This window comes from Muntiacus reevesi, chromosome 2, assembly GCF_963930625.1.
Source record: "Muntiacus reevesi chromosome 2, mMunRee1.1, whole genome shotgun sequence".
Lineage (NCBI taxonomy): Eukaryota > Metazoa > Chordata > Mammalia > Artiodactyla > Cervidae > Muntiacus > Muntiacus reevesi.
The window spans coordinates 205565567-205589396 of record NC_089250.1 but is presented as its reverse complement, the minus strand read 5'-3'; the positions used below and the strand labels follow the sequence as shown (position 1 = coordinate 205589396).

At 48.3% G+C, this 23830-nt stretch overlaps 2 protein-coding genes across 5 annotated transcripts; one reads left to right on the top strand and one right to left on the bottom strand.

The window, feature by feature from the left end:
- The first annotated feature begins 4729 nt into the window (after window positions 1–4729).
- On the top strand, window positions 4730–6748 carry LOC136158549 (apoptosis-associated speck-like protein containing a CARD). Its single transcript, XM_065920366.1, has 3 exons — window positions 4730–5052; window positions 5279–5335; window positions 5648–6748. The coding sequence occupies exons 1-3, from the start codon at window positions 4779–4781 to the stop codon at window positions 5902–5904; spliced, it is 588 nt and encodes a 195-aa protein (XP_065776438.1). The 5' UTR covers window positions 4730–4778; the 3' UTR covers window positions 5905–6748.
- Window positions 6749–13222: 6474 nt separating this feature from the next.
- FUS (FUS RNA binding protein) lies at window positions 13223–23408 on the bottom strand. 4 transcript variants are annotated; one of them, XM_065924717.1, is made up of 15 exons: window positions 23310–23408; window positions 21750–21774; window positions 21508–21662; window positions 20595–20739; window positions 20213–20397; window positions 19787–19994; window positions 18139–18173; window positions 16587–16619; window positions 15906–16009; window positions 15318–15447; window positions 14965–15066; window positions 14707–14830; window positions 14091–14191; window positions 13832–13979; window positions 13223–13426 (listed from the first exon to the last, which is right to left on the bottom strand). In XM_065924717.1, the coding sequence occupies exons 1-15, from the start codon at window positions 23320–23322 to the stop codon at window positions 13387–13389; spliced, it is 1548 nt and encodes a 515-aa protein (XP_065780789.1). In that variant the 5' UTR covers window positions 23323–23408; the 3' UTR covers window positions 13223–13386. The 4 variants fall into 4 exon arrangements, with proteins under 4 accessions (XP_065780789.1, XP_065780791.1, XP_065780790.1 ...); XM_065924719.1 differs by having other exon boundaries at window positions 20234–20397; XM_065924718.1 differs by having other exon boundaries at window positions 20595–20736.
- Window positions 23409–23830: the final 422 nt, after the last annotated feature.

The window sequence follows — 23830 nt, the reverse complement described above, 5'->3', positions numbered from 1 at the left end:
GGCCTGGTGAGTGCAGACTCCAGAGAAGGGCTGTGACCACCCTGAGTGAGTCACACAGCGAAGAGGCAGAGGACTTGGGAGCCAAATCTGAAAGGGTCTGATACCCCTTGTCACTTGCTTTTCCCACTATTCCAGGGTCTTCTGAATGTGCTCTCTAAGTTTCTTGAGCATTCTGCCAAGTGGAGAATAGTAACATTATCCTTTCTAGTATTGCAACATCTGCCCTCCTAAGGGCGTGTCTGGACCTTCTGGAGGAGGCTTATGTTCCCAGATGCATTACCTCTCTAAGCAATCTATCATTTTTTTGTCATAAACATACAATTTTTTTCCCTTTTTTATTGGAGTATAGTTGCTTGACAATGTTGTGTTAGCTTCTGCCGTACAGCGAAGTGAATCAGCCGTATGTATACAAACATCCTCTCGGATTTTTGGATTTTCTTGCCATTTAGGTCACCACAGAACACTGGGTAGGGCTCTCTCTGCTATACAGTAGGTTCTCGTTAGTTGTCTGTTTTACACATAGTAGTGATTATATGTCAATCCCAATCTCCCAATCCACCTCACCATCCCTTCCCACTTAGTATCCATACTTTTGTTCTCTATGCCTGGGTCTCTATTTCTGCTTTGCAAATAAGTTTATCTATACCATTTTTCTAGATTCCACATTTATGCGTTAAGATATACTTCTTTTTCTCTTTCTGACTTACTTCATTCTGTGTGGCCATCTCTTGGTCCATCCACATCTCAGCAAATGGCACGATTTTGTTCCTTTCATGGTTGACTAATATTCCATTGCATATATGTACCACCTCTTCTTTATCCATCCCTCTGTTGGTGTACGTTGAGGTTGCATTGCAATTTGTCAGTTTTTGAAAACAAAAGTGGTACTTTTAGGATGTAGTTTGGAATTTGAGCCCAGGAGTCAGGTGGCTCCATCTTTATTCCCTCATGTTACCAACAGGGCAGGCTTCCAGAAGGCTTTCTGAAAACTTCAGTTTCCTCCCCTGTGTAGGGGAATAGACACACATACCTCATGGGGCTGTTGGGAGGATTAAACGAGGTTATGCATGTTAATTGTTCAGCACATGCCTGGAATATAGTAAATTTAAAAAATGGAGCCTACTATTACTTAGTCTTCTACAGCACCTACCATGAGGTTGAGTATATAGGAGATCTTTAATACTATTTTTTTCTTAATTTTTAAAGTTTTTATTTTTTACTGAAGTATAGTTGATTTACAGTGTTTCAGATGTACAGCAAAGTGATTCAGTTACATGTGTGTGTGTGTGTGTGTGTGTGTGTGTGTGTGTGTGTGTGTGTGCATTTGTGCTCAGTCGTGTCTGACTCTTTCGACCCCCTGGATGAAGAATAGGCATCTATGATTCTACACTCTCAGATTCGTTTGTCATTTCATGAAGTCTCATTGAGGTGGAATCTGTTCAAAGTCTTGTGCTGCCTGCTGTGGACCTGAAAGAATGTTCAAGGAGCCCTCCGTCTGGTGAGGAAAGCAGAGAGACCAGACACTGTATGACAAACAGTGAGAAAGGGGTCATGGGGTTGCCAGCCAGTGTGGCCAAGGAATAATTCATTTTGCACAGAGAGGACAGAAAAGCCAACTGGGAATAGCAGACAGAGGCCAGGCCCAGAAGCCAGCCAGCCAACCTGCATGATCCCTCGGTTATGCGACCTTGGGCAAGTCCTCCAACCTCTCTGAGCCTCTTCTCACTTGTACAATAGGGCCACTGTTCCCTATCCCAAGGGGACTGTTGGAAGGCTGAGAAATACTGCATGTGAAGGATCACAGACTATATACAGGGCTCATTTTTTTTTTTTTTAATTTCTTAGACAAAGTGACTCCTGATGCATGTTGGAGGAGAGCAGGAACATATCACGCAGACCAGGAGGGAAAAGAGGCCAAGCGGAGAGCAACTGCTGCACATGCAGAGGTCCAGAGGCCAACAGTGCTGCTGAGGCCATTAGCGAGAGCCGTAAAGGCAAAGCCAGAGAGCTTGGACTTGATTCTGGGGGCACTGAGGAGGTCATAGGAGGTTTTCAAGCAGAGGAGGGACAGGATCAATACGTGGACCAGGAAGAGATGTAGCCTTCTGGCCACAGTGCACAAAAATCAGTGAAGAGGCTCAGGGAACACTGGCTTCTGGACCATGAGTGCCACCCATGGTGAGGATATTGGTACATAGTACTCCCCAGTCCAGCCCATGGAGGGCAGCATGCACAGGGATGGGGAGCAGGCCCTGCTACTCTGCTGGAAGCTCTTGAATACAACATGTTGCACATAAACACAGCCTCAGTCATTTCTTCATTCAGCACATCTTCACTGAGCATCTGCTGTCTCAGGCACTCTTTTTTTAAATCAAACTCTATTTTATTTTTAATTCATATTTGGCTGTGCTGGGTGTTTGTTGCTGCTCGTGGGCTTTCTCTAGTTGTGGCAAGCAGGGGCTATTCTCTAGCTGCTGTGCGTGGGCTTCTCCTTGCAGTGGCTTCTCTTGTTGCAGAGCCTGGGCCCGAGAGCACATGGGCTAGCTGCCCTGCAGCATGTGGAATCTTCCCAGACCAGGGATGGAACTGTGTCCCCTGAATTGGCAGGTGGATTCACCACGGGACCCCCAGGAAGTCCTCCCAGGCACTCTCTTGATGCTGGAGATTCATCAGTGAACCAGACAAGGTCCCTGCTCTCCTAGAACTCACGTTTTGGGGGGAGATGGGTCCCCATTAAGTGAATAAATGTCTAATAATGTCAGGATCACAGCGCTAGAAGGAATGGCAATCGTTACAACCCAGCTGAGAGGGGGAAATGAAGAATTCCCATACCCACCTAGGAAAGACAGCCAGGATTAAAACTGGAGACTGTATGGCTTCAAGCCCACAGCAGTGAGAGCGTCTTAACCACTGGACTGCCAGGGAATTCCCAAAACTGCCTCTTTTTGAAGAGCTTATGTGTAAGGTAGGGCTTCCCTTGTGGCTCAGCTAGTAAAGAATTCACCTGCAATACAGAAGACCTGGGTTCGATCCCTGGGTTGGGAAGATCCCCTGGAGAAGGGAACAGCTTCTCACTCCAGTATTCTGGCCTGGAGAATTCCATGGACTATATAGTCCATGGGCGTCACAGAGTTAGACATGACTGAGTGACTTTCACTTTCACTCTGTGGAAGGTACACCTTTAGTTACTGGTATCTCCCTTGAGCCATGAGGCCTATTCCACTCATTACTGACCCCACAAAAAAGTTATTGAGCTCCTACAGGCCCAGCACTGTTCTGGATGCTGCAGATTATAACAATGAGCTGGACAAGCACATTTACAGCCTGTCAGGGAAGTCTGATGCTAAACAAATACACAGAGCTAGTTGCAATTTAGTCACAATTGTTACAAGAGTTACAAATAAGTAGCAGATGTTTTGAATTGGAGAGAGTCTGAACTTGGTCTCCAGAGAAAGTAACATTTACCTTAAGACCTAAAATCTGAGAGTTTGTTAGACAAAGAGTGAGGGAAGAGAGTTTTGGGTGAAGGGAATAGCATATGCCAAGGCTTGGAAAAGCAAAGGACCCTGACACATTTGTGGAACTGAATGGACAATGTAGCTGGAACTCAGAGACGGAATTGGGGCAGGATGTGGTACAAGACAAGGCTGGTGTGGTCCACAGGGGCAGAGCAGCAGGGCCCTCCCAGCCACGTGAAAGGCAAGTGAACGGTTCCAGCCTCGGCTTGGCCTCCAACACCAGCCCACACCTTGCATGTACTCTTCTGGGTCAAGTCTCTTGACCCCAGAATGACTCTCTACCCATGACTTTCCCTTCAGTAAAGAATTTTCTCAACCATTACAAGTGTCTTTTGTCATCAATCCCCAAGAAATTCAGTTTCTGGGGGACCAAATCCTAACTCTCCCAGGAAGTATTTGGCAAGGTTTCAGACACCATCAGGCTTCCCTGGTGGCTCAGATGGTAAAGAATCTCCCCTCAATGTGGGAGACCTGAGTTCACTCCCTGGGTCAGGAAGATCCCCCGGAGAAGGGAATGGCTGCTGGGTGGGCTACCATGGGGTCCCATGGGGTCGTAAAGTGTCGGACACAAATGAGCAACTAACACACTTTTATCAGGCACCATCAGGTAGCCCGTGTTATGTTGGAATATTTACAAAGTGGACAAAGGAGTGTTATCATCCCCGTTTTGTAGATCAGGAAACTGAGGCTCAAAGAGAGAAAACACACATAGTTACCTCTACCCTCTTTTTGACACGTCATTTCTGCCCAGTTTGTGGAATTTGGGAAGCTACCTGGTTCTGGCTGTTAGGGCTCTGATTCTATGACATGTGAGTGGGGATGCTAAGATTTAGGGAAACAGGGAGATTTCAGGGCTCTAAAATTCCATGATTCAAAGCCCTGATGCCCCAGTAAACCAGGTTCCTGATCTGGCTAGCTAGTCCAAGCCTAGAGAGGCAGGCACCACCCATGAGCCCTTTTCCACTGGTCTCCTGGATCACTCCTCAGAGATCAGCCAAAGAATGCGATCTGGACCCCCCCCCCGCCGCCCCCCCCCCCCATAGATCAGCCAAAGGATGCGATCTGGGCGCCCCCCGATGGCCAGGAGAGGATAGGAAGGTGCAGGGTAGTCGGAAGTCTTAACCCAGGGCAACGTTCTGGGGCCGAGACAGGAATTGGGAGAAGGCGGGGAGTTTCTGGTCCCGCCCCAGAGCAGGCTTTCCAAACTGCAGACACCCGGAGTGAGCGGAAGTGGCGGCTGCAGCGGAGAACCCCGGAGACATGGGGTGCACGCGCGATGCCATCCTGGATGCGCTTGAGAACCTGACCGCAGACGAGTTCAAAAAGTTCAAGATGAAGCTGCTTTCAGTGCCGCTGCGGGAAGGCTTTGGACGCATCCCCCGGGGGACCCTGCTGCCCCTGGACGCCGTGGACCTCACCGACAAGCTCGTCAGTTACTATCTGGAGGCTTACGGCGCCGAACTGACGGCGCTTGTGCTTCGCGACATGGGCATGCAGGAGGTGGCAGAGCAGCTGCAGGAGGCCATGAGCAAGGGTGAGCGCGCACCCGCCACACTCCCCGAGGTCTAGGCCAGTCTCCCTTCATCTGCACCCTCCTCCCAGCCCCAACTTTTGCCTCTCCCGGCACTTTCGCTTCCTGTTCCTCCTACCCCTTCATAAAAGCTTCTCCTGCTAGGGAGGGTTCCCGCCCTGGGTACTGACCTTGGCTTCCGGGCCGACTTCAGAAAGACTTGGAGACACCATTGAACATTTTCTTACAGACCCTAGAAACGTGCCAGCCGAGGTCAGGGCCCCTCTCCAGAAGACAGCCAAGCCAGGTAAGGCCTTCAATCCCTGACCTCACCTACCTGGGCACCCCTGCACAGCCTAAATCTGTTGTCACGGCCAAGAGCATTCAGGGCGTGCAAAGTTAGGCCAACTCTTCCCACTCACCTACTCACACTCCTGGGGCCAAGTCTGGCTGAAAAGGAGGTAAGGTTAAGCGCATCCCACTCTATGTAGGTCCTGTAAGTCCTGCCCCTTAGGGTGGCATTCAGGGCAATTTGAAGGATAAGTGTTCAAGAGGGACAGACAGGCTCCAGTGCCCACCCTGGGTGCCAGCTTTGCCCTTCTCCTTCCTCTCGCCCCAGGACCACACTTTGTGGACCAGCATCGGGCAGCCCTCATTGCACGGGTCACAGTCGTGGATGGGGTGCTGGATGCCCTGTACGGGAAGATCCTGACAGAGGATCAGTACCAGGCAGTGCGGGCGGAGCGCACCAGCTCGGACAAGATGAGGAAGCTCTTCAGCTTTGCTCCAGCCTGGAACCTGGCCTGCAAGGATCTGTTCCTCCAGGCCCTGAGGGACAACCAGCCCTACCTGGTGGACGACCTGGAGCAGAGCTAAGGCGCCTCCTCCAGCAGTGGCTCCCACATACCACCCCTGGCTGTTCCAGCCAACTTATCTGGAGTCTCTGATTTTCTCATACACAATACATGAAAATCCCACTTGTACGTGGTGTGTTTTCCTACTTGCAGCCTGGAAGCGCATGTGGGCCTGAGCTACATATCCAAGCTCAGGGCAGCAAACTCCCCAAACACTTCACCCTTCCTGCCTCAGTCACATGGAATAGTCCCTCACTCACCATTTGGTGGCTCCTTCGATGCCACCTAAAGGGTCTGCCCTTGAGACATGTGAACCGTGAGTCAACCTTGTGGCCAAGGTCTAAAAATTAAAATAGGTATGAACAAAGGGCCTGGAATTGTGGGGGGCCAGATTTGACAAGGAAGTCTTGCATCCTGCAGTCATGGGGTCACCAAGAGTCAGACACAACTAGGGACTGAACAAGATCTGGCAGATGCATTTAGAAACAGACTGGTCTACAAAGCTTCTCTTTCATTTTTCATAGGAAAAAAACTGCAAAATTAGAGCCATTTTCAGGAGAAATGATGAGTATCGTCTAAACAGAACACAAAGCAAGTATTCCTAGGGTTCCTTCAGGCACAGACACCAGTGGGCTTGGCTGCTCCCTCCCACCCCCTACCAAAAGGGATTACAGGTTACACTTTGCCCAGAAAACATGCCAAACACAAAAGCAGAACTTCAGGAAATGACTTCCAGCAGCTGTTTCTTCTCTTGATGGAATTGTGTCAACAAAAGAAAATAGTATTTATTTCTAGAAAACAGCACCTTCCAGAAGCTGTTTCGGAAACAGTATCCTAAGACCACATCCTGGGTACACTTTGCACCCCAATTCTTTCTGGCTTGGAGGGGTGGATGCAAAGCAACAGGCAGACACCAAAGTCAGATACTCCATACACAGGAGTCAGATCGTCAGACTTGGGGATCCAGGTATGACAGTCCAGGGTGTGCCATTCACAATGATACACCAGTGCAGAATGAACAAGGCCATATGAAGGCTTCACTTGGAATACCCTCCCTAGACACGAGAACTAGTAAATGCAGTGTTTATTCTCCACGCCCACCCCCACCACACACACACACACACAGTCTGTTTCCCTACTCTGATTGCCGAATCACTAGAGCAACAGGAGAAAACAAGTGGTTTGCTGTAGGATGCTACCAAGAAGCTAAGCTAATGACCACTGTCAAGGCTACGCAGTCACGTCAGATTGCTCCTAATGCTATTTAGGGCTCCAAGAGGAAAGCCGAGCTTCCCCCAGTGTCCCCCTCAGTCCCAACACTCAGGACCCCATGGACTCATCTTCTGTCGCTAGCCACCCCATAAAATGAATGCAGGTGCTCCCCATTCCACCTCAGCCCATTTCTGCCAAGTCTTCTTAAATCTATAAACCAAGCCTTATTCAACCTGAGACGTGTGTTCACTTATGTTCTACAAGGACCTTACCATTTCCCAAACCGGAAGTTGTCTTCCTTTTACTATGCCTGTACCCTGACATATGCCAACAGCCGCAGCCTAACCAGAAAACAAGAAACCCTACCATGTTCCGTAAGGCCCAGATGTAGTCATTCTTCCAGCTCACATCCAAACACCTTCCTTTTCAACTTCACTGCCCCCATCTGGTTTATTCCCTCATGTCTTACCCACGACAGGCCTCCTGACCTCGCTGCTTCTAGTCAAACACCATCAAGGGCCTGAGTGATCAAAACTGATGATGGAAATGGACTCCCTCCTAACAATAGGACACCTGAGCCCGCCCTCCAGCCTGACCCTGAGTGACCCCATCCAAGCTCTCCTACCTTTGTCACATACCCCCGAATCCCAACACTGCTTCCTCACACTCTATGCCCTACCTAGCACACGCTGGTCCCTTAGACCTGGACACCTTGAAACCACCCCCCCGTCCTAGCGTGCCCACAGGCGGCCTCCCTCTGGGCTCCAGTGGCGCTCCCACCTAGTGTCCCTGTGGTAGAGCGAACCAGTCATTTCTACACCGACTCCCCCATTACAGTCAGCTCCCCACAAAAGACATCTTTTCAACCTGTGTCATGCTTTGGATTTGAAAAATAATAAACAGCAGTTACTGTGCATGTCTAGTGTCTAATAGGTAGTTGTTTTTTTTTAAAGACTTCATAGAAACTTAACGTTTCGGAGATGGAGCCATAGCTAACACTTCCCTGCACAGCAGATGCTCAGAGCAGCTACAAAATCCAGTGCAGGCCTGAGGCAAGACAAGTTTCTAAGAAACAGCTCCCCTAAGTTGAAAGATTTCTTGGGGGCTTTATTTTTCCTTTTTATTGAGGTGGGGAGGGAGAGTAGGGTGAGGCTCAGAGTTCTACCAGCCACAGCATACTAGTTAAGGACACAACTTCTACAGCCAAACAATATTCAAATCTCTGGTCCACCTCACTCACCAGTTATGAAACTTAAGGTCAGTTTGTACCTCAGCATCTCCAGCTATAAAGTAAGGCTAACAGGACATAATTCATCACCTAGCAGCAACTGGCCCACAAAGAGCACCCATTAGTGTCAACAGTGATCTCCAGGATACTTCTGTTCCTAGTTCAATGGCTTCAAAAAGCACCTGAAAAAATGGACATTTTCTGCCCAAACCTCTAAGCATCACAAGACTGAAAAAAGAGCAAACAGAACAAATAGTCTATGTTCGCTGGGCCTGTGCTAACTAGAAAAACCCATTTGCAGGGCCCAGCCTTCCCTGAGTGACCTTTTTCTTGGGTCCTGGCTCAAATTGTTTACAGAGAAAGTTTTATACAAAATCAAGTTCCCCTTCACAGAGAAGGTGGGGAGGAGGGTGGGATGAGCAGATGAGTCCCTGCAGAACTTCAGAGTCTGGCTCTAAGAGTGTGCTGCTCAAACAGCACCATCAACATTGCTAGAGAACTTGTGCTCCACGGGGACCTACAAGCTGAATCAGAACCCACTGCAAAGTGATTCAGGTGCATATCCAACTTAAGACACACATAGCCAAAGAGGATTTTGCTTTGCCACCTTGGTCAGACTGCCAAGGTTTGCAGAAGCAAGCCTTCTTCGTGGCTCTGATGGTAAAGAATCTGCAACACAGGAGACCCGGGTTTGATCCCTCGGTCAGGAAGATTCCCTGGATAAGGAAACGGCAACCCACTCCACAATTCTTGGCTGGAGAATCCCAATGGACAGAGGAGCCTAGCTGGCTACAGTCCATGGGGTTGCAGAGGCACAAACTACTGAGCAACTACACTGTCACTTTTTTCTTTCCCATGTAGGGATTTGGCTTGCTGGTGGCTCAGACAGCAAAAAATCTGCCTGCGATGTGGGAGACCTGGGTTTGATAACTGGGTCGGGAAGATCCCCTAGAGAATAGAATGGCTGCCCACTCCAGTGGGCTTCCCTGGTAGCTCAGCTGATAAAAAAAAATCCACCTGCATTGGAGACCCCGGTTCAATTCCTGGGTTGGGAAGATGACCTGGAGGATGGAACAGCTACCCACGCCAGTATTCTTGCCTGGAGAATAGCCATGGGCAGAGGAGCCTGGCGGGCTACAGTCCGTGGGGTCGCCAGAGTCAGACATGACTGAACAACTGAGCATACATATGCCCATTCCAATCTTGCCTGGAGAAGTCCACAGAGCCTGGTGGGTTACACCCCATGGGGTCAGTCTGACAGGACTGACAAACACTTTTCACTTTCATTCAGGCAGAGAGCACACAGGATGGAGCCACTCCCCTTCTAATTCTGGGAAACAAAACAAAATACCCATGGCTGATGTATGGCAAAAACCATTACAATAATGTAATAATCCTCCAATTAAATTAATTTTTGAAAAAATAGCCACCAGGCTAACTCTAAGACAAGTTCTTAACGCTGAGCAGGCTGCACTGCACAGCCCCAGGACCTTGCGGGAACAGCTACAGGGAAGCAACGCTGCCCCCCTGTGGCATGCCTGCAGGACGCGGTCTGGACAGCCCGGCTCCCTGCTCCCGTTCCTTCTTCCCCCTCGGCAGTCTCCATCCAGAACCACCTGAGCTTGGCTCCCCACCACACACAGCAATCTCCAATCAGGCCCCATGGTCCCAGCTCCTTCTCTGTCTCAGTCTCCATGTTGGTGGCTCTCAATTGTCCTTCCTGTTCAAAGAACCCTCCTCACTAGCACCATTACCCCGAATTAAGGTTAAGACCACAATCCAACAGAGAACACAATCCATCCACAGAGCACTGTTCCCAGACCCAATCTCATGACACTTCTGTTCCTGCCTCTAGAGGGTTAAGAAGTTTTTAACCAACAAGGACCGACCTATGTATAGTAGAGGGAACTCTGCTCAAAGTTATGCCCAGCCTGGATAAGAGGGAAGTTTACGGGAGAATGGATACGTGCATATGTATGGCTGGGTTGCTCTATTGTGCACCTAAAATTGAAGCTATACTTCAATATAAAAATATATATATATAAGCAATTTTAGATTCAATGGTCTCCTAAAACTCTAACAGCCAACACCATAAGGATTAATAGCCAAACAACTTCTACAAGCCCAGAAGTCAAACCTGATGGGAAGTTCCACCTGACACTACTTCCTCAGCTCGTATACACCCAGCAGCATGAAGATCACTGCATGGGGGAGGTGAACGAGATTTTTGTGGAAACCTGCTGTCTAAAATGATTAACACAAAAAGTTAAAGATGGAGAGTCAAAGTTTTGAGGGCCCAAAGGTAGGAGAGGTATGAGTTCTAGAAAGGCTGGAGTGGAATGGCTGCGATGGACCTACACTGAGCCTCTGAGACTACAGGCAGGTAAGACCTGGTAGAAAGCCCCTGGTAGGGAGCTCCCTGGCAGTCCAGTGGTTGACTCCATGCTTCCACTGCAGGAGGCACATGTTCGATTACAGGTCAGGGAACTAAGATCCTGCACAACTCATGGTGCAGCCAGATAAATTCAATTAAAATTTTTTTTTATTAAACCCTGATGGATGATTGATTCAATGACCTAACCTCTGCACTATTATCTGAGCTACTGAAATCCAGTACGTGATGTGGGGCAAAGGTGAAAAAGATTGAGAAATCAGGTGGTGGCAATCAGACCTGCAGCACACTTCTCCCCACCCACCCATAACATTCTCCCCCAGCTTCTTCCTAAATTAGCCTGTCCCAATTCAAAAACGCCAGATGCCTAGTGCTTCAAGACTGCAGGACATTTTCAGTAACTCAGTTAATAATCTATTCTTTAGAACTCAAAAAAAAGACCAGCCTACAATCCTCATCAGATAAACATGACTGGCTATCACTGGCCAGGTGCTGCTTACAGGGGAATACAGCAAAGAGCAGAGGATCCAAGGTCCAAACCCCTCAGGGTCTTTTTTTTTCACCAAAGGATGAAAGGATGAACTGGCCCCGAATCAACCAACAAAACATTCCCTCAGTCTTCAACCACCTCTACCCAGCCTCCTGAAAGTCCCCCAAACTAATCTACCCACTAGACACTTGGGACTCTTTTTTATTTGACCATGTCAGGTCTTAGTTGTGGCATAGGGCCTTCGTTGTCACATGTGGATCTTAGTTCCTGACCAGGGATCAAACTCAAGCCCCTTGCACCAGGAATGCACAGTCCTTAACCACTGGACCACCAGAGTAATCCCAGGACCTTATTTTCTTTTATTGAAGGGTGAGGCCAATCACTGAAGCCTTTTTAAGGACAAGAACTAAATGCTAATAATCCCACTTACTCCGAGCCTGGGTGAGACCCAACTCACCTCTAACAGCAGGGATAAAGGAACCACAGTCTAACCCTAACACCAGAACCCATAAACCTCAGACGTGGTTTGTGCCATTCAAACCAAACATAATTTTAAGATAGGTCAAAAGCAGAAAAAAGAGGGCAGAACCACCACTGCCATTTCCTTGGCTCTAAATCTGAGGGCTTCTCATAAGTACCAAGTTCCACAAGTCAAATAAAAGCACTGCCTGGAGAACCTCGGCCATTCACCTCCTCCTGACAGAACACCTCCACTCAGCAGGGAGGGTAGCTATTCCCTTTGGACAAAGCCACAGCCTCCGTCTCAAATCACCAGAGGTTTGAGGATGAATCATCTCTTAAACGGAACAATTTCAGAAAAAGAAAAGCACTTCCCACAAGGGGTCCCAGGCACTCTGATGAGCTGTGCTTCTAACAAACACTGTTTAGTGTTGGTTATGATTTTAAGTTCTATGTAACCAAAATTCAACTGCTTGGCAAGAATGGGCAAGTTTCCAAATTCAAGTTTTGAGTTGAAAGGGTAGTTTTCTGGGGTCAGGAAAGGTATGTCAGGTTAAGCGGCACTATTGAGGTGGCAACACTATTGAGGTGGCAACTCATCGGCCCAACCCCTTCCCTTTCTCAAAATACCAAAGACTTTTGAGTACTGGCAGATGTGAATGTGACCTAATTACACCACTGTCTCAGCAGACAATACCCAGAGCCCCACCTTCAGGAAAACTAGTGTTGTGGGGAGGGAGCCCACTCACTGAAATATCCAAAGAATTGCCTTATCTTATTTTTCCAGCTAACCTTTCCCTTTTACCATCTTATCTCATTCCCAAGTCTTTTTCCCTAAAATTCAGCATCCTCTTAAGTCAGGCCTAAGCAAATAAATGTTTAGGATAGGAATTTGTTTCAGAAAGAAATGCCAAGAAATGAAAATCAAGTTGGAAGATGACAGGGACTGCATCCTGGCATTGACCATTTCCTGACTTGTGAGAGCCACAGAACCCAGGCACTTTGTGAATCTCCACCTATGAAAACTTGTGAGCATATCTGCCATTAGTTAGGTGCTCAGCTTCTCCCCTTCCTGGAAAAAAAAACCCAACTGGTTAACTACATGATCTAATCAGGGTCAATCAAGCTTGAATAGTACCCTGGAAGTTTAATTTGTTTGAGCCCCACCCTTAGAAAAGTGCCAGAACTCCTTGAAAGAAACAAAACTGCTACAAATAAGCCCACAAAACTCAGTACATCAACAGGGTAGAAGAAACATTTCCACATGGCTGGACAAAAATCGGGGGCAACACACGATCTTATTCATTTACCCCTTTCATTCATCCAATTTTTACTGTAACAGAGGAAGTTTAATCTCTACTTTCAAGGATACACTTGACCTTTGCTCCCCTGAACCAAGTATCAAACACTTTATTCTAGTTCCTGCTGAGTGGGAACAAATTATTCCAGTTCCCACAAAGCAGGTTAGGTTGGTTGATCTGAATAGAGGAAAAACTCCCCACGTTCTTGACCTGGACATCCACGCTCCAGGAGAGTGAAGAGGGGGAAAAGGAAGAAAATTTAACTAAAATGATGGTTTTTAATGGGAACCAGAGGTATGGTTACAGTTACATAGTCCGACACAAAAAACCCGTGGGTGATCAGGAGGTGGAAGGTTACAAAATAATGAGGGTAGTAACACTGGGTACAGGAAGAAAGCTGCTCCAAGGCCTCAGGAGCCAGGCTAGTACGGCCTCTCCCTGCGATCCTGTCTGTGCTCACCCCTGCAAGAAAGAGCATCCATGAGGTCTGGGTTCCAACCTCTCTACCCACCCACCCCCAAAACCCGATCTGCCCTGCTACCCACCCCAAGAGACAGCTCGTCCCCCTAGGCACAGAGTGCATGTGGGCATCCACAGACTAGCTCCCCCAGATAATTTTCCTTCCCTCACTTCCTACCCAAGCATTCGTCTCAGCTGTCCAATCCCACCCTCAAAATGAAACCACATTCCCCAAACCCTGCAATCCCATGGAATCTGGTCAACCGCTCTAGTTCCCTTTCAATTTAGTCTTACTTGGCTGATTCATGCCAATGTATGACAAAACCCACTGAAATGTTGTAAAGTGATTGGCCTCCAACTAATAAAATAATATTTAAAAAAAAAAAAAAAAAATTTAGTCTTACTTACCTGGAGTCCATCTTGCCAGGGCCGAAACCACCTCTGTCCCCACCACCCCGGCCCCCTCGGAAGCCCCCACGGTCCCCTCCTCGGCCTCGGTAGCCGCCCCGATCATAGCCTCCTCTGCCACCACGACGATCATCTCCGTAGTTACCCCCTATAAAAAAAGAAACATGATTCAACCCTCTATCACATCCCCCAGACTCCTCCTCCCTCCCCTTGTCTAGCCTCCTTGCAGATCCCAACACCAGCTCTGCCTCTTCCTTACCCATATGAGAGCCTCCTGGTCCCCCTCCTGGGCCATCTGGCTTAGGGGCCTTACACTGGTTACATTCATTCCTCCAAGAGAAGTTCATGTTCTCACAGGTACTGAGGAAAATAAGACAATTAATGTGCATTGGAGGGGTGGAGAGGAGGGGTGAAAATGGCCAAGACCTAGAATTATGAAGATTCCAGTGACCCTAGGGATACGTGAGGAGAATGAGGCCTCGGAAAAGCTAAGAGGCCTGTTTCTCAGGAGCAGAGACAAAGACTGAAGGTTACTGAGCCCAGTCTAGATGACTCCTGGCCAAGCCTGTCCCTGTTAGCGTAGCTTTGACATTAATCAGAAACTACAGACTCTGTCGTTAACATCAAGGTGGTGCTAGTGGTAAAGAACCTGCCTGCTAATGCAGGAGACAGAAGAGGCTTGGGTTTGATCCCTGGGGAAGGGAATGGCAAGCCACTCCAGCATTCTCGCCTAGAGAACCCCCATGGACAGAGGAGCCTGGCAATCTACAGTCCATGGGGTTGCACAGAGTCAAGACAGGACTGAAGCAAGTTTAACATCAAAGGGCACACGTACCAGAGGGCTGAGAAAAAAAAATTGAAGCCGTTTCACTCACGGATTAGGACACTTCCAATCCCCTGCTCGCTGCTGTCCTCCGCCACCGCCACCACCACTGGGGAATCCTCCTCGGCCACCGCCGCCGCTGCCACCACCTCCATAGCCTCCACGGCCCATGGGTCCTAGAACAGGGCCAAGAACAGGTCTGCTCCCCTCCCAAGTGTGGCCAACCTGTCTTTCCCAAACAAGCCCTTACCATCCTCCTCCCCCCTTCTCTCCCCATCACTTCTTTATAGCAGTAGAAATAGCTCCTCACCTCCTCGCCCTCGGCCTCCACGACCATTGCCACCACCCCGATTGAAGTCTGCTCGCCGAGTAGCAAATGAGACCTTGATAGGATTCCCAGAGAATTCTTTACCTAAAGAAATAGCGGTGGTATAAGAGAGACTTCTTGTTAAGACCTATGGCCTGTGGGTCCAAAAGTACACCTGGTACAATCAAGAGAAGACTGCCTTCTTACGAATGTTTACAATCTCATGAGACGTAAGCAAATATAAGACTACACCAACAGTGTAGTGCTGTTAAGTCTTCGACGACACAAAGAAATCCTCAAAATGCAGCCTGTTTCCCCAAGCTAGCTGCCTTCTCCCCCAGCCTCCTCAGACTTACCATCAAACCAGTCAATAGCTGCTTTGGCAGAAGGTGGGTCATCAAATGATACCGTGGCCTCTCCCTTCAGTTTGCCTGTTTCCCTGTCTGTGTACAGATTAATCATGGGCTGTCCTGTTTTCTTATTTGTCTGAAGAAAGCAACATGAGATCACATCAGTCTTAGGAGAATACAGCACTATCAAAACCATACCTTCCTATTTCACACACAACTTGAAAGAAAGCCATTGATTGTTAACTGCTTCTCCCTCCAATATTAAATGATAAAGATTACAGACTACAAATTCAAGTCTTAATCACTTTTTTAACCAATTGTGCCTCTTTGTGTTAAAATGTGATTTCTTTTGGAATGGCAACAGTTAATGCTTTTTCCTCAACAAATGAAGCAAGCAACCATTAAGACTTCTATTTCCACTAAGGTATGAAATCCCAAAGCCTGCAGCACTGATAGAAAGCACCCACTCTGCTTCAGAAGTACCTTTCCTTTGGGGCTGGGGGCGACACAGTGCAGCACGTGGGATCTTAGTTCCCCCATGAGGAATCAAACCCGTGCCCTTGCAGTGGACGCAAGACAAGTTCCCACAAGTACCTTAATGATACCAATCTGCTTGAAGTAATCAGCTACAGACTCAATTGTAACATTCTCGCCCAGCCCTTGCACGAAGATGGTGTTGTTGTCTGAGTTATCCTGTTCTGCTTGCCAAACACAGCAGCAAAAGTGGAGAGAGGAAACAACCAAAGATAAAGCAAGTCAGTGACACTTAATAACCTGAACTTGAATACTTGACAGTTAGCTTTCAAAGAAAGAAAATTTCTAAACCAATTAACATAAAGTACTGGTGGTGTAGGTCCGACAGATCTCCAACTCTACTTCATTATCTGAGTGCCTGTATGCTAGCCGCTTCACAAATTAAAATTTAGTTTTACAACTACCCCTTGGAACACGTTGATATTCATAAAAGAAACCAGGGCTCAGGAGTTAACTGCCTAAGACCACACCAGTGTTTGTCAACTTTCAGTTGAAGACCCCCAAGAAACGAATTTTACACGAAGATGCAGCACACAAACATAATCAAAACAAGCAGCACACTAAGTGCTTCCCTGCGTCTTTTTTGTTAAATACAGTCAAACACAGCTACACCTGAACTCTCTTCCCCACACCTTCCTTCTCTAGCCCCACTCTTCTTCAGATTCCCTTAAGTTTGAACAATATCCTAGAGAAAGCCCTGCTACCACTTTAGCCTTTCCTTCCTGCCACCTGTGGACTTACCAGAGTCATGACGTGATCCTTGGTCCCGAGGGCCTTAAGTGACATAGAAAAAAAAAAAAAAAGAAACAAAAACAAAAAAACAAGGAAAGAGGAGTCGTTAGTTAAGAGGCTGAGAAAGACCAGGAAAAAAATCAACACCAAATTCAAACTTTTGCAAAACATCAGGTAAGTGCTCACAGCCAGCCTCACTCCAAACCCTGTTCTGGGTTGCCTGCCCAGAGAAAACCCTAGGCAGGTCTGGGAAAGACAGGCCCCTTTTCTTAAGGTCTGCATGTAACTTGAGTCCCCACAGGGACAACTCCACACTTCAGAAAATGCTGCCTCCCCCAGCTCAGGCTGGGAAATGTCCTCAGCACAGACTGGGAGGGCTAAGAGGGAGACCCATTGAAGTTAACAAACCAACTCATAGCTTGGCCCTCTTCTCTCGCCCCAGAGAGAAATGGGCTCATCACCAGCAGTGTGATATGAATCCATACAGTTTCTCCAAACTTTAGCACCAAAGACACTTATCCCTTGTGGAACAATTTTTAATGTCATCTTTCGAAACCAGTCTTAAAACCATGTTGTTTCCCCAAAAACCACATGAAAATAAAAATCATACATAATAGCTATTGTATGTTTTAAGCATGTCCCAGGGAACAGACCAGAAATCTTATTTCCATAATGCAGCCTCTATTTTCTTTTTTTCCAGAGACCATCTTTGCCCAAAGTTTATCTGAATTCACCATATATAAATGTTGTACCCACACTCAATGACACCTAAATCATGAACCCAAGCCTTTGGCTTTACATGTTGAGACAAATCAAGAAACCTTTTGTTAGTTAACCAGACCAGAAAAGTTCCAGCTTACTAGGAGACTTCTCAAATTTGCCATTTTTCCATGAATTCAGTTTGTGCTGTTATTAAGACCTGAGAATTTCCCATGAGAGCCACACACGCTCCCAACATTTCTTGGAAGCAGTTCACACCTTCCTGCCCAGAACTAGTTGCTAATATTTAGCCCATCTGAGTTGAGTTTAAATACGTGTATGTAGGATTGCATTGACACCATTCAGTATTTAATACATAAATATAAACCAACTTCACCATCCTCAGGGCAGGGCAATACTTCATCCCTCGTCCAGAATTAAAACGTTTGGAGGTTGTTAAACACACTCACACACACACACAAAGCCTCGGACACACTGATCAAAGGATCGATCCTAAAGCCAAGTTGGCATCACGTGTTCCAGCACACACTCTCCATTTTCTCATAACGGTGGTCACTAAGTGCCGGGTGTGGTGAAACTCCTGTCAAGAGGCCTCCTAAACACCTCTTATTAACCTGGGTCAAACCAATTTGGTACCAGATGACTGATGAGTCTTACTCCCTGCCTGCCTCCAGGTTAGCACACATCTGGCAGCAGGTGGCATTCCACCCCACCCCTTTCTGGAGGTGGTTATGGACACTCCAAAACTTTTGACACTTAAAACACGCTAAGACAACTGCAAATGAACAATCAGACAAAGCATTGCTGGGAGTTGGGAATTTTGGAAACTCTGTTCACTTACCACCAAATTTATTGAAGCCACCACGGTCACTTCCGCTGGAGAAGACAAGTTAGAAGAAAGGACATGAAGCTTCCAACGGCTACAAAAGGGCGGTTTTTGGTTTTGTTCAACATTCCCCAAACATAGGTAGGTGTTTTGGGAAAATGATAATGCAAGTGGCTACTAAAATACATTCCCCTTCCTGACCACCCCTTGTCTGACCTGTGAGCATGTCACACACACGTGTGCAATTTCTCAGACACAATTGTTAAGGATTTTGCTTAAAAGGTTATATATCTATTTCCTCTAGGAAAAAAAAAAAGACCCATTTTCCTTGGTCGTTCTTCCGATGTAGCAGATGTTTTTTCCTCTTGTCGCAAGCAGTTGACAACCCAGTAGTTGGTTTAAAAAACCCTACCCCCAATTTACCCAGAAGACATTTCACACCAGGCTGGGGTAGCCCTGAACACATTTTTGTGATTTTTTTTGCTTTGAAAGCAGCAAGCAGACCCAACCCCATTCCATAAAAAGTCAAAACCAAAGGCAATTTCCCCTTAAAGCGAGACAAAACTTAGCTAAGCCCTACCCTAACTACTGAGCTGGTTTTGATCTCTCCCCACCCCCGGGGTCACCCCTTCTACACTGCGAGAAGAGCGGAGTATTTTGCAATGTCACCTTTCATACCTGTGGCACATAAAATGCAGAGCAAGTTAACAGTCACATAACAGTTGCTTTTCTTTTTTCAAAGTTTTGCATTAAACACACGCACACAACAGAGTTTTCCTTATTTCTGTAAGGTTTTTGGCACTGCCCCCACCCCCCCTCTGAATACTTACCATACACAAACTCTTTTTATAAAACTTACTTTCTCCCCAAAAGGAGTAACACACTGACATTCCTCCCCTTCTCAAGAGAGACAGAGAAGGGTCCCTCCAATGGTTATTTACCAACAGACAAATGCTCTAACATCAAATCTAAGGTTTTGCTTCAGCAGGAAGGGGAGGAGAGAAGGTCCAGCTGGACAAGTAACCGGAGGAAGGGGGACAGTGGAGCAAGTGGGGGGAGACCACTGTCAAGTGTACTGTACTTTGTCCAAAAGGTCTGCACACTTCAGAGAGCCCCAAGAACCAAGTCACACACGAAATCATTAGTCCGTCAGATTAGTACAAGTCAAGCTCGTGGATTCAAGTGGCTATAGAATACAGGAAGAGAGAGTAGCCAATTCCTGGAAGCTCAAGTCAGGTTAACCATTGACAACTCCTTTAGAGGACACATGGGAATACAAGTAATAAGTTTCCCTATCACCAGGAGTGGGATCATTGGTTTCCCTTGCAGAGAAAAAAGCCTTTACTTCCATGTTCCTTGTCTAGGATATCAATGACTCCAATCCACATATACCCCTACATTTCTCCTTTTTCTTTACAGATGGAAGTTGTCAGTACTCAAATCTCTGTACAGAGGTGTGGGTAGAAGTTCAGGCTTCCAAGTTCTCACAAAAATAAAATGGGGATGGATGTACGAAAAAGAAACAGTCAAGATCCCAAATCGAAGTCCTCACAAATTCCCACAATCAGACTAACCATGCACTACAGGACTAGGCTTCAAGGGAGATTCATGCAACCCTCCACCCTTCCCACTGGTGGTACTCCCTGGCTCACAAGACACCTACCCCATGCCGCCTCTGCCTCCACGGCCGCCTCCACGACCTCTGGGTTCATAGCCACCACTGCTGCGGTTGTAACCACCGCCACCGCCCCGGCCACGGCCCCCACGGTCCTGCTGGCCTCCCCCGTAGCCACCACTCTGGTCCTGATTGCCATAACCACCACCGCCGCCGCCACCACCGCTCATGGAGGACTGATCTTGGCCATAGCCACCTGTCAGAAAAGAAAAGCATGCCTTTATAAAGGACAAAACAGACTGTGAGGTGGCATAAAACAGTTCAAGAATGCCAGGGAATAAGTGTCACTAGAAATACAGATAAAGCTAGGACACAAAAATGCAAGGTTTTTAAGAACCCTTTCAGGGTAAGGGCCTAAGAGAAAAGTTTCTTGCGAAAAGCAGGTATGAGACAGAGCAGAAGAAAACCTCTAACCTCCGCCACCCCCTCCACCACCTCCACTGCCACTGTTGTACTGGTTCTGCTGTCCGTAGCCCTGAGGGGGGTTATAGCTTTGCTGCTGTCCATAGCTTTGCTGCTGTCCACCATAGCCAGACTGCTGGCCATAGCCTCCACTCTGGGGCTGCCCATAACCGCTGCTTTGAGAACTGCTACCGTAACTAGGAGAAAAGAAAAAGAGAAGAGTCACAATGCCAGTGTGTCCAGGACTTCACTTCTGGTACATCCCATTCTCCCTCCCCAACAGAGACCACCTCTCCCCCATTACCCCTCACAGTTACTCCCGCTGCTGATCACATTATCATTCCTTACGGATTCACCCCTAATGTTTTCAGTCCTCTCCACACCCACTCCTTACCTTCCTGAGGTGCTGCTAGGAGTTGGCTGCTGGCCATAGCCAGGGTACGAGGACTGTTGCCCGTAAGATGACTGAGAACTCTGGCTACTGCCATAGCCACCAGCTGAGCCATATCCCTGGGGAGCTGACTGCGTGCCGTAGCCTGCTACAAGGAAAGGAAAAGTGAAGTCACAAAAGCTATGAGGAAAGACAACAGGCAGTGAATGCATTGAGAACACCACTGTATACCACTTAATGCTTCCCATACGTGATAAGTCAACCTCTTATAAGATGCTTGGCAATCTTGCAACTCATAGCTAAAGAGATTACCTTTCTACCTGAAAGCTGTGTTTCAACTTCTACTCAAGTTCTGAGTTCTAATCTCATCCCACACACCCCCAAAGCCAGCCTCCAGGACCACCACTAGTCACAGCCCAAGAGATCTCTATTCACTAACAGCACTTTAACCTCCCCAACCATGTGCACAACAAATAAAGACAACGCGTTACTATTTACACTTCAGGGATCTCAGGGCAAATTCCACTTCCTGGTGTATCATGTGATGCCATCTGACTTCAAACATCTTCAAGTAAGTCATTTTCTCTCTTTATTATTATTTTTTTTTTTTCATTTTCCCTCTTTAAAAACCTAAAGCATTTCTCCCTCTAGAGAATATTCCTCCCGCCTTTATTTCACTTTCATGCTTAGGAGAAATTGGGAAAATAGCAGCATAAACAGAAAGGTAAAAAGTCACAGAAAATAAAAGGAAACAAGATTACAAACCAATTAAAGTCTTTTTGTTTTAAAGGACTCAAAACATCAAAGAGCTTTAAGGGTCCAAGATTGGTAAGTGGAACGTTTCAGCACTGTTTAGGTTTAAGAAAAGCAACATGCACAAAGAGCAGAAGAGCTGGGGTGACCCACTGAGACTCACTGTTCTGGGTCTGTCCATAAGAACTACCGTAGCTGCTCTGGCCATAGCCCGAAGTGTCCGCAGACTGGCCGTAGCCACCGTAACTCTGCTGCCCGTAGGGCTGGCTGCTCTGCTGGGAGTAGCCCTGCCCAGGCTGAGATGGGTAGGCCCCGTAGCTGGAGAAAAAAACAATGCTCTCAGGAAAAGAAACCTTAGCCACCCTCGCCCTCTACAAACTCTGGAAGCCCAGAAGGGACACTCACCTTTGGGTTGCTTGTTGGGTATAGTCTGCAAAAAGAAAAACATGATTATATTACCTTCAGCCATTCCTCAGAAGACAGCGAAATGACTTAAGCTTCGGGGTCCTCAGATAAGAAAATCAACAAAGGAGGCATAATTCCCTCATGAAACTCTACTGGCAAAGGGCAGTCTGTGAGACCCCAGTCAAGTTTTCTTACAATAAAAAACACAAAGAGAAAGCGCATTTCCACAAAACCAAGAAAACAGCCTTAAGTACTTGAAAAGGCAAGAGTGCTAACGGACAGCAGCAACTGTCCGCAACTTCAATCGATGTCAGGAACTGCAAAGATTTACACATTTCTTTCTCACGCCCCCTCGAGGAGGAACACATCGCCAAGAGTTAAGCTGAAATCACACAGTTGTTTCAGCAAGACAGGTTTTTAATTCAAGCCAGAGGCATAGTTGTTTCAAAAGGAGCCTCCGCTTTCTCAATCCAAACAAGAGTATCTCACAAAAGGCCACGCTTCACCCTCTGCCCCATCTTGGAGCCTGGAAATGGGAGCTTTTGGTGCAAAGCCAGCTAACCAAGGGAAGAGAGCACTCTGATCGGCACGTCGGCTGGTACTCAAGCCCCCAGCCCTGCGGCTCCCAAACGACTGCGTTTTCCTATCCCCCTTGCCTAACTCGGGGCTGCGGGAAGCCTAGGCGAATCCAAAGAAGCCAAAGTGCTTTTTAAAACGCCACATGGAAGACGCAAGGGCCTGATCGGCTCGTCTCCTCCATACAGGAAACGAGGCGCTTCCCCCGCAGGAAAGAGCCAGAGCACAGAGAGAGGGTGTGGCCTCGGGCGGCCGTTCTTTTCAGTTCCCACCTCGGTAAGAGGAAATTTAGGCGGGAAAGGCCTCGGTCCCCGTCCTCAAGACCGTTGGATCACTCCCCAGCCCCCTACCCACAGCCGTTAAGCGGGCGCGCCGCCCCGACCCCGAGCCTCCGCCCCCGGCCGCGTGGCAAGCGAGGCGGGAACGAGGCGGTCCCGCCCCTTCCCGAGGGACCCCGGGGGCGCGGCCCACACCGGACGCGCGCCGCGGAGCCTCCAGTTGAGGGTCTCGCGACAAAAAGCAGGGCCGAAATGAGACCGGAGGGGGGGCGGTTCGCGCCGCCAGAAAGGGGGGAGGGGCTACCAAAGCGCGTGCGCGCTCCTCCGAGTGCCCGGATGCAGCACTGCGACAAAGCGGGCCCGAGCGCGCGGCTGGGGACGTGGGGGAGAAGCGGGTACGGAGACAGAGCATTTCCATCCGTGCCTCCCATTCCCAATCAATAAGCCGCGTCCCTCCCAATCCTCACCTCAAGGAAGGGGGCAGCGAAGGGACGACCTCCCGCCCCACGCGAGGAGCCAGAGGAGCAAAACAAAATGGCGACATCGGCCTCCCCCTTCCACCCCTCTCCGCTGCTTCCAGCCAGTGGTGCGAGGAAAAGATCCTGCACTCGATAGCCGCTCGGGTCCCACAGAAAAACAAAAGCCGGAGTGGGAGGGAATGAGGTCCGAAGCCGGCGCGCCACGACCGCCTCGCGCCCTTACATACCGTTTGAGGCCATGTCCGCGCACGCGCGCACAGGCCGACAAGCAACAAGGCTCCAACACTACAGAACACCGACGCCTCGAGGACTGAGCAGCCCCGCCTCCTGCGTCGAGTTTTATGTACGCCTCCCCGCCTACGTCTCCCGGGGGAATGTATCAACTACGGAAAGGAAAGGGGGAATCATGGACGGACTCCTGGCACGCTTCAGGGAGTAAAGAGGATCCTAGCAGACAGAAGGGAAATGTATTAACTAAGAACCGTTCAGATCATATAGATAATCCTGTTTTTTCTGACAAAGAGCTCTTTGCTTTGCAAGACTAGCCCACGTTTCACCTCCGCCCCTATGATGGCATAATGGTACGATCCGATTAACCTCTGGGGGCGGGGCAAGGGGCCCAGGGCTTCTGCGGGCGGAACTGTAGTCAAAGCCGGGAGTCGTAGGGCGGGAACCGAAATTCCTCAGGCTGACCCCTTTCACTGGGCCTCACTTTCACTTGAGGTGTGGAGTTCCTGCGTTCCGTTCC